Here is a 10000-nt window from a genome sequence, read left to right on the forward strand (position 1 = left end):
GGAACGACTTCCCTTTTTCTAGGGAGAATCTTCAGAGGCATCGCTTCCTCTCCCTTTCTCTTTCTCCTTTCACCTTCAGAGGAGAGGAGAGAGTGTCCTCTTAATGACAACGCCGACTCTACAAAAGATGGGGCTTCCTTGTGTGTTCTTAGATTCCTTATCTCTCTCTCTGTCTCTCTCTCTTAGAGAGAAAAAGTAGGAAGGGAGAGACAACTTGAATGAAGGGGTAAATTATAATATTGGATACACATGCTGTATATGCTTTCTAATCAAAGACGTAATGGGTAAGAGAGAGAGAGAGAGAGAGAGAGAGAGAGAGAGAGAGAGAGAGAGAGAGAGATTTGAAAAGCAAAGTTCATCGTCGTGGCTTTCCACTCAATTAGACACCGAGTTCTAAACAAAACACGTAAATAATGCGCCGAAGTTTCTTCGGCGCAATCGAGTTTTCTGTACAGGGTATAAAGCTGTATGAAACTCTAAGCCGGCCGTGGTGGCCTGTGTATTGCGCTGCCAGACGCACGGTCATAGCTAACTTTAACCTTAAATAAAATAAAAACTACAGAGGCTAGAGGGTTGCAATTTGGTATGTTTGACGATTGGAGGGTGGATGATCAACCTACTAATTTGCAGCCCTCTAGCCTCAGTAGTTTTTAAGCTCTGAGGGCGGACAGAAAAAGTGCGGACGGACAGACAAAGCCATCACAACAGTTTTACAGAAAACTAAAAAGGCCACATATATATAGCAGACTGTACTTACAACCAACCCACTTAAAACTTGTTTCTGTGGATGACTCCAAGAATAAGCGCTCGTGCTGGCATAAGGCCAGCTTAATCTCAACCAACGCAACAACAAAATTTCGCTTCCTCATAGGGAATGCCCTAGGAGGAAGAGCCTGTGCTGGTACAAGGCTAACTGGAGCTAAAACAACAAACGTTGGTCACATTACTGACTGACGAAGTCCAGAGATTAGAAAGAGTGAAGCAATATGGTTTGGGTCCTGAGCAATTTAGCTGATTCATCCTAATTGCTGGAGCTTTAGATTCTCCCGTTTACGTTAATTGACGAAAGAAGGAAAGTGACGGAAGAAGGAATTCTTGCAGAAAAAATAGGAAGAAAAATACCACAAGCAAAAATAGGAAAAGACTACACGTTGTTTAAGGCTGGGAGGTTTTAATTTTCAGTATTGAAATTAATGTCTTTTGGCAAGATTTTGCTCCGAAATCATATATACTTACATATGTATTTTGCTCTCATACACATGTATGAAGATCCGTATACCTACACGTGTATGTTATAACGTATACTATTAAATGTGAGCGATACACTGAATTCTTTTATTGTCTTAGGTAATTTCATTCCTATCATAGATTTTTTTTCACAGTAAAATCTCAGACACATAATTAAGTCCCTCATGTATCGAGAGAGTCCAAACACCTTCTTTTTCCTGTTGAGGTTTGCATGATTGACAGGAGTATCCGTGCCACAATTTGTGGCAGCTGGACTTTTCAGGTGCTGTATATAGCTTCCTTACCCTGTGTGGTCACTAAGGTGACCATGCATCCAGTGTTCTCAAACCTTGGCGGTGTCATAGCCTCTGTACCGTTCGTCATACTGTATTACTTGAGGGGCTTGTCTTTCCCGTTTTTGTTTTCTAACTGCTTTTGTTATAAATGTATGATATGTGCAAATTTCTTCCTATTTTCTTTGCTCTATTCTTATCTCTCTTCATTAGTTCCTCGTTGGACGAGTCGGTAGAGTTGTCGGCTAGCACTCTGCTAGGCCCGAGTTCGAGTCTCCGGCTGGCCAATGAAGAAGCAGAGGAATTTATTTCTGGTGACAAGAAATTCATTTCTCGCTATGATGCGGTTCGGATTCCACAATAAGCTGTAGGTCCCGTTGCTAGGTAACCAATTGGTTCTTAGCCACGTAAAATAAATCTAATCCTTCGGACCAGCCCTTTCTAGGAGAGCTGTTAATCAGCTCAGTGGTCTGGTTAAACTGAGGTATACTTATCTCTCTTCACTTACTGGCTTTGTATTTTGCAGAGGCTCCCAATGTTATTTCATGAATCTTTCATTATGGATATTGCTTGCAAAGAGGACAATTTCCAGGACGTTTGGGAAATAGAGAAAAGTTAGGAACAAGTAATGAAATCCATATGCCTATTATGCCGTGACCACTTAAGGCTGTTCGTTAAGATAGAAGTATTGTCTGTTTTTGAGTGTCTGGTATGTTTACATCTTAATATTTGTATTTTAGTAGTAATCAAAGTGTAATTCGAGGATAACTAGATTATTTTGAAGTATCGGAGTAGGGTTCGTCTCCCATATATGATGTTGTGAATGTGTCGTTATTTAAAAAGTAGGGACGGAAGTGCTGGTTGTCTTGCGCCGGAGAGAGAGAGAGAGAGAGAGAGAGAGAGAGAGAGAGAGAGAGAGAGAGAGAGAGAGATACCTAGAAATGAAGACTGGGGAAAGGGGAAAATTGTGGAAGTGTGAGGGTGCATCCACACCGCAGTAAAACACGTCATAACCACACAGCGGCAACTTTTCTCAAAAATATCGCAAAAAGGTTGAAAAGTAGTCAGCGACCGCATTTAGCCTATGTGGGTAACGCATTTTTGACCAGTGCTGGATATTCGTATGAAGCGCCGGTTAGAACTGCCAATAAGTCATTAACGTCTATTCAGCCTGTGCAATATGTTACGAGACGTGTGTTTTTGGCATGTTTTTCTGTAGGGTGGACCCACCCTAGGGATGCAGAGAAGGGACGGCCCAATTGCTCTTGTAAAGTCGCTTCCTGAACGTTTCTGTGAACCGGCGGAACTCAGCTTTGCTCGTGATCGTTTGCAAAACACTTGAAAAATGCGCCGAAGTGTCTTCAGTGCAATCGAGTTTTCTGTACAGCGTATAATCAAGGCCACCGAAAACAGATCTGTCTTTCGGTGGTCTCGGTATAATGCTGTATGAGCCGCGGTCCATGAATCTTTAACCACGGCCCGGTGGTGGCCTGTCCTATATCGTTACCAGATGCACGATTATGGCTAAATTTAACCTTAAATGAAATTTTTAAAAATCTACAAAGGCTAGAGGACTGTAATTTGGTATGTTTGATGCTTGGAGGGTGGGTAATCAACATACTAATTTGCAGCCCTCTAGCTTCAGTAGTTTTTAAGATCTGAGGGCGGACGGACAGACAAAGCCAGCACAATAGTTTTCTTTTACAGAAAACTAACAAGAATCATGACCAGATATGAAGCGTCTGTGCAGCCGATACAAGTCTGCAAGATAGAAATGGCTGAAAGTGTGAGGAGCGTTTTTTTTTTTTTAATTTCGTCCATTTCGTTTGTCATTAGAAAAATATAATTACTAGAGAAAACCCAACTTATTTTCTCATCATTGCTGTGTCCAACTGTAAATTGGCCTTTTTCAGTATGCTTCTACTTACGACTGCAACAACTTCTCCTGCTACTACTATTGCTGCTGCTGCTATTTTCACTATTCGAAAAATGAGTGTTTGTCCTACAACAACTTTTACTACTGTTATCAGTTACACTGAAACTACGACCAACTACTGTTATCAGTAACATTGAAACTATTTTACAGTACATTTATCAATAACGCTAAAACTATTACAAACTACTGTTATCAGCAAAACTGAAGCTGTTAGAAAAAGCGACTCACGGAGTTATGCTGGGTGTGAATGAAGTTGCTGTAGAGGATGATTGACTGGAGAGGCGTCCAGCAGAGGACGAAAACCACCAGGACAACGGACACCATCTTGACCACCTTCATCTTGGCTCTTGCAGCAGTGTTGCGGGCGGGGAGGAAGTTCTCTCCTGGGATCTGCGTTACCCAGAGGCGCCACACGACCAAGCTGTCAAAGGAGAGACAGAGGGAGAGAATGGGTGGTGTGATTAAGAGCAAGGACCTGTGATGGAACTCTGGACAGTCTTCTCTAAAAATGAAGCGGGCAGATTCGATGCTGCGAAAAAATATCGTAAAGACAGCAATTGTATTAAGTGATTTATTAAACTTTTGATGAAGATTTTTGAATTCTTCTTCTAGAGAGAGAGAGAGAGAGAGAGAGAGAGAGGGTGTGATTAAGAGCAAGGACCTGTGATGGAACTCTGACAGTCTTCTCTAAAAATGAAGCGGCACATTCGATGCTGCGAAAAAATATCGTAAAGACAACAATTGTATTAAGTGATTTATTAAACTTTTGATTAAGATTTTTGAATTCTTCTTCTAGAGAGAGAGAGAGAGAGAGAGAGAGAGAGAGAGAGAGAGAGGGGTGTGATTAAGAGCAAGGACCTGTGATGGAACTCTGACAGTCTCCTAAAAATGAAGCGGACACATTCGATGCTGCGAAAAATATCGTAAAGACAACAATTGTATTAAGTGATTTATTAAACTTTTGATGAAGATTTTTTTTCGCATTTCTTTTCTTCTTCTTCTTCTTCTTCTTCTTCTTCTTCTTCTAGAGAGAGAGAGAGAGAGAGAGAGAGAGAGAGAGAGAGAGAGAGAGAGAGGTTGGTGTGATTAAGAGCAAGGGCCATTCATGGAACTCTGACAGTCTCCTAAAAATGAAGCGGGCAGACTCGATGCTGCGAAAAATTATCGTAAAAACAACAATTGTATTAAGTGATTTATTAAACTTTTGACGAAGATTTTTGAATTCCTCTTCTTCTTCTTCTTCTTCTTCTTCTTCTTCTTCTTCTTCTTCTTCTTCTTCGAGAGAGAGAGAGAGAGAGAGAGAGAGAGAGAGAGAGAGAGAGAGAGAGAGAGAGAGAGAGAGAGAGAGAGAAAGGGGTTGGTGTGATTAAAAGCAAGGACCTGTGATGTAACTCTGACGGTCTCCTAAGTATGGAACGAACAGATTCGTTGCTGCGAAAAAAATATCGTAACATTAATGGCATAAAGTAAATTACTGAGATGTAACATTTGATTCAAATTTTTCATGAATTTTTGAGAGAGAGAGAGAGAGAGAGAGAGAGAGAGAGAGAGAGAGAGAGAGATTCCCGGAAATATCCATTTGGTAGTGATGCAAGCTGACGTAAGTGCTGAGTTCAGACGTTTGACGCAAGTGATGATTTCATGATCAGCTGCATTCATATGCAAACAAACACACGGGGAAACATGTAAACATCCTTGTAAATTGATAATAGATCAGCCGGCATCAAACCAGCCTCTCTCTCTCTCTCTCTGTCTGAGATATATCGGCGTCAATAACCTAGATGTCGTGACGCTAGTTTTAATAGCCACAAATCAGTCAATCAATCTCTCTGATTTGCTATCGACTGAAAATGTAACTCCTTTCAACAGCTTGAAAGACGCAGGGTTTCATGGATCTTAGAAGTGGCTAGTGGTTTTGCCTCACGCTTTGGTCCTCCAGTGTCGGTAATTTCATATTTTCAACAGAGAGTAACTATTGAAATAATATTTTATACTAGATGATCTTCAGATTAGGCCCACCTCCCCCATCTCTTTATTTTTTATTTTTTCTCATCAGCCGTGAGCAAGCTAAGTTATTATTATTATTATTATTATTATTATTATTATTATTATTATTATTATTATTATTATTATTATTATTATTATTTACTTTTAGCCTTTGGAGAATTACGAGAAAAAACTTATTGTATTTTATCTCGTGTTGCAAGGTGAGTAAACTCGACAATATAACATTGTAGGATTTTATGTCATGATTTATTCTCTCTTCTGGAATTCAGTCGCATTCTGCGGTTAATAACTCGACTTGTTTACAAGTCGGAATAACTTCTCTTGGCGTTTACAAAAGGACTTGACTAGATATGACATTTTTGTAACCAACATTCCTCAGTCATGACCTGAATGCCAATGACCCATGAGTCCAAAAAAAGAAACCAGATCCAGGACAATTAGCAACAGCATCGCGGTAAGTGCAGGTGCAAAGACCCGTCTGGGCTCGAGATGCAACATGAAAGGGAAGCGCGACTTCCGCAGAGCGAACACCGCAAGGGGGGCCATTGGGCAAAAATCGGTTAGGCTGGATAATTAAGCAGAACATTTGCTCGAAAGCACGGGGCTTTCCGAGAAGCCGTCTTTGTCAAGACTGTGTGCTTCTCGAGACGCAGCGAGGGGTTGTCGCCCCAAAACGAGGATGGAAATGAGAAAAAAAATGAGGAAAAAGATGTCGACTTGAATGGAGATGAAGTATACAGACGTTACATGACTCGAAGGAACCCGGATGCCACTCGCAATGACACCATGAAGTGAAAAAGATTGCGATGGTTTGATTAGGTGTTTGTTCGTTCGGATGACGACGGAAAGGGAATTTTCTTGAAGATTATTCCCCCCTTTTCTTTGTCACAGGAGGGGTCAACGATTGTTGAAGAATTTTCAATTTTTTTATTGCTACTATTATTGCAAGTATTATTGGCTTTGTTCTTTTTGTTGTTATTATTGTAGTTGTTAATCTTGTGGTTGTTGCTTTTGCAATCTTTTTTTTTCTTGTAACTTTGGCTGTTATTGTTGTCATTGCCTTTTATTTTAATAAAGTCTATTTGCTATTTTTTACGCATTTAATTCCACCTGTTTGACAATTCCTTGCAAATATCACTTTTTTTTTCGTTCGTTCTTTCAACCTTTTATTCTAATTCATATCTGACATTTTGAGACGTTTGATTGTGCTCGTCATTTTTGAAGATTAATTGGTTTTGTTTGTATTCCAGTCTTCTTTACGGAAATTCTTATTTGCGGTGTCACGGTGACTCGAGTAGTGTTTATTTCAAGTGCTGCTAATGAACCAGTGGGTTTATATAGTCATACTATAGTATTTAGAAAATATGCACGCACAGTATTATACACATATATGCAAAGTATATAAGTATATGCATATATATATATACATATATATATATATATATATATATATATATATATATATATATATATATATATATATATATATATATATATATATATATATATCTGTGCGTGTGTAAATACACAGCTATACATGCATACATAGATGTATGATAGAAATATCAAACACAATTACGTGTGGAACAGAAATAAATTTCTGACTCACATCAGGACCGAACCCAGGCCTTTAAAATGAAAGACCAGAGCGCTGCCAACTAGGCCACACAAGTCATAAAAGAAGTTGGAACCTTAGTACATTTGAAAGACCTGGGTTCGATCCTGATGTGGGTCAGAAATTTATTTCTGTTCCACAGGTAATTGTGTCTTGATATTTCTATCATATTCACCCAGAAAGGATAATTCGAATGGAATGCTGTCAATTGGGTCACTGCTGAGTCGGGAAGTTGGGGAAAATACGCTGGCATGCAAGCAGTCAGCCTGCCAGGGTAATTCCTTGGCTACAGTTGTACTCAGGTTCCAACTTCTTTTATAACTTACGTGGCTTGGCTGGCAGCGCTCTGGTCTTTCATTTGAAAGACCTGGGTTCTGATCCTGATGTTGAGTCAGAAATATGTAATATATATATATATATATATATATATATATATATATATATATATATATATATATATATATATATATATATATATATATATATATATATATATATGTATGTATATATATATACTGTATATATTAGTGAACTTGGACTTTATTAAAAAGGTTCACTGGTGGATTTTATTGAAACATTTATCTGTGGATATGGTCTTGTTTGAAAGCATTTTTTCTTCCAAAGTAGGTACTTCTGTTGATATTATATATCAGTATGGTTTATTTACTACAAAACTACTCATGTTAGGGATTCAATTTTATAGGAATACAGTAAAAAGATCATTGGTAAACACATAACCAATAACAATTTTTTTACGTGGTAAAATAAGTAGCTCAGGTAACTGTTTCAAAGGGAATTTGGGGTGTCAGACGCCATCTGCAAATAACTTCCTGTGGCCATCTTTGTGGTTGCAAGGGTATGGAGTAAGCAACCTCATTCCTTGACGAACAACCATATTCGTAAATTCTGTTACGAGGAACACATAAGGTAGCTTATTTCCAAGAGTCGTCTGAATGCGTGTCATCTTTGGCGGCTTCCTGCTGACCCATGTATTAGTAAATTGAAATAGCCTTAGTTAACATATCATGGCCGGAACCTTATCCCCCGAACAACCTTCCATAGAAAGATTTTTTTTTTCATCACCAAATCTTTGGATGGTTAGCGTTAAACGCTTTAGAAGCTGAAAGGCAACACCTTTTTGGAGTTCCCGCTGGAGGTTGTGGCAACCTTTCATGAAGAGAAAAAAAAATCACAGCCGAAAGAGTGAACGTTTGGCGACGTAAATGGTACAGCGTCTTGTATGTTAGTTAGCTGGTTGTTGGTTCAAACATGGATGGTTCTCAACAAAAACAGCGGACAAATTGAATACCTGACTGTTCTGTTTAAAGGTCGCTAAACGAGCACCAGCGATGTCAAACAGTCAGCAGCCAGGCGCCCTCTCATGCTCAGTGAGTTACCTGGTTTTTGTTGTTTCAGCAGGTAGGTTCTGGAAACGTCCAGTCTACGGTAAAACATGTCATTAACACTCGTCGGCAACTTACTGCATTCATATCACAAACAGATTGAAAACAAGTCAGCGGCTGTAAGTGGAGAACAAACTTTTGCCAAAAAGTTGGATACTCGAATGAAGCACTGGCTAGGACTACCAATAAGTTGACTTGTGTTCAGCATTTTGTGACTTGTGCGGTAAGTTGCTGACGTGTGTTTATAAGTAGAATACAACCAGTCCTCCCTCCCTCCTTCCCCCATACACGCTCACCACTCTAGCTCACAGGAACAGCAAGGTCGAGGTGCCATTAAAATCTGTCACGGATTGAGCGAGAATTGAACTAGCTCACGGAGTGGAAGTATCTAACGATCCCCTGAACTGTAAATGCTCCCGTCATGAGTTTTAGAAATTCTTGGCGTAGCTTCCCTGCTTTGGCTATTAAATGTACATGCATACTTGCGTGAAATGTTTACATTGAGGTTCCAATCACTTTCCGCCTTGTATTGCGTTGACATTCGCGGCTCAGATCAAACTAATTCAGCTGGCATCCCCTTTTGAAAGGTTCCAATCTGCTGATACATTTTGATACAGAAATTTATACATTTCCCCCTCTCGAGTTTTTGACGTGTGCTGTATTTTATCTACAAAAATTGGAAGTGAAAAGCAGATAGGGTTATTGGAGGTGAAGGTTGTTTCATCGGACTTCAGGGAATGCTATTACAGGAAGCACAGTTGATGAAAAATTTGAAGCTACTCTATATTGTTATTTTTTTTATAGTATTTTGTAACCATACCATTATTTCATGCATGCTTGTGTGTTTGAAGTACGTTTTATCTATCTTTCTATCTGTCCATCTATCTGTATATACATTTATATATACTTAATTTATGTATATATATGTATATATAAATATGCATATATATACACATTATATACTATATATATATATATATATATATATATATATATATATATATATATATATATATATATATATATATATATATTCTAGCTCGTTCTTTATGATTTACTCCTGCATGAGTCATATCAGTCATCTGTCAGCAAGATACTGACTTTATAACTTCTTAAATATCAATGTATCTATCAATGCATGCATAAATGTGACAATGATAACTACTAATATATGTCCTGCAGCCATTCTTGAGCTACCCCAATTGAATATTTTCTTGTCTCTTAATCGTTCTAATTCTAGATGAAGTTCAACATGAAACACACACACACACACACACACACACACACACACACACACACACACACACACACACACACTTTGCAGACCCACCTGTAGTTGATGAACATGATTCCAACAGGTAAGAAGTAGAGGGCGATGGTGAGGGCTGTGTAGAAGTAGTGCTTGCTGTTGTAGACGAGCATGCAGTATCCCGTGACTGGGTCTCGCTCCTGCTTCTGAGGCCAGATTTCGTCGCATTGCCACGACGTGAAATTAGCCCACTGAAACAAAGAATTACAA

General features: G+C 39.0%; 1 protein-coding gene across 2 annotated transcripts in view; it reads right to left on the reverse strand.

The window, feature by feature from the left end:
- Positions 1 to 10000, reverse strand: part of LOC136847431 (substance-K receptor-like) — a 442207-nt gene that overhangs the window by 38763 nt on the left and 393444 nt on the right. For both annotated transcript variants that reach the window (XR_010855747.1, XM_067119122.1), the window contains 2 exons: positions 9812 to 9981; positions 3685 to 3877 (listed from right to left, as the gene is read on the reverse strand). Coding sequence is in view for 1 of the 2 variants with exons in the window: in XM_067119122.1 (XP_066975223.1) it covers positions 3685 to 3877; positions 9812 to 9981 (363 nt within the window). In the remaining variant the exon portion in view is untranslated. The remainder of the gene's footprint in view (positions 1 to 3684; positions 3878 to 9811; positions 9982 to 10000) is intronic.

This window comes from Macrobrachium rosenbergii, chromosome 16, assembly GCF_040412425.1.
Source record: "Macrobrachium rosenbergii isolate ZJJX-2024 chromosome 16, ASM4041242v1, whole genome shotgun sequence".
Taxonomy (NCBI): domain Eukaryota; kingdom Metazoa; phylum Arthropoda; class Malacostraca; order Decapoda; family Palaemonidae; genus Macrobrachium; species Macrobrachium rosenbergii.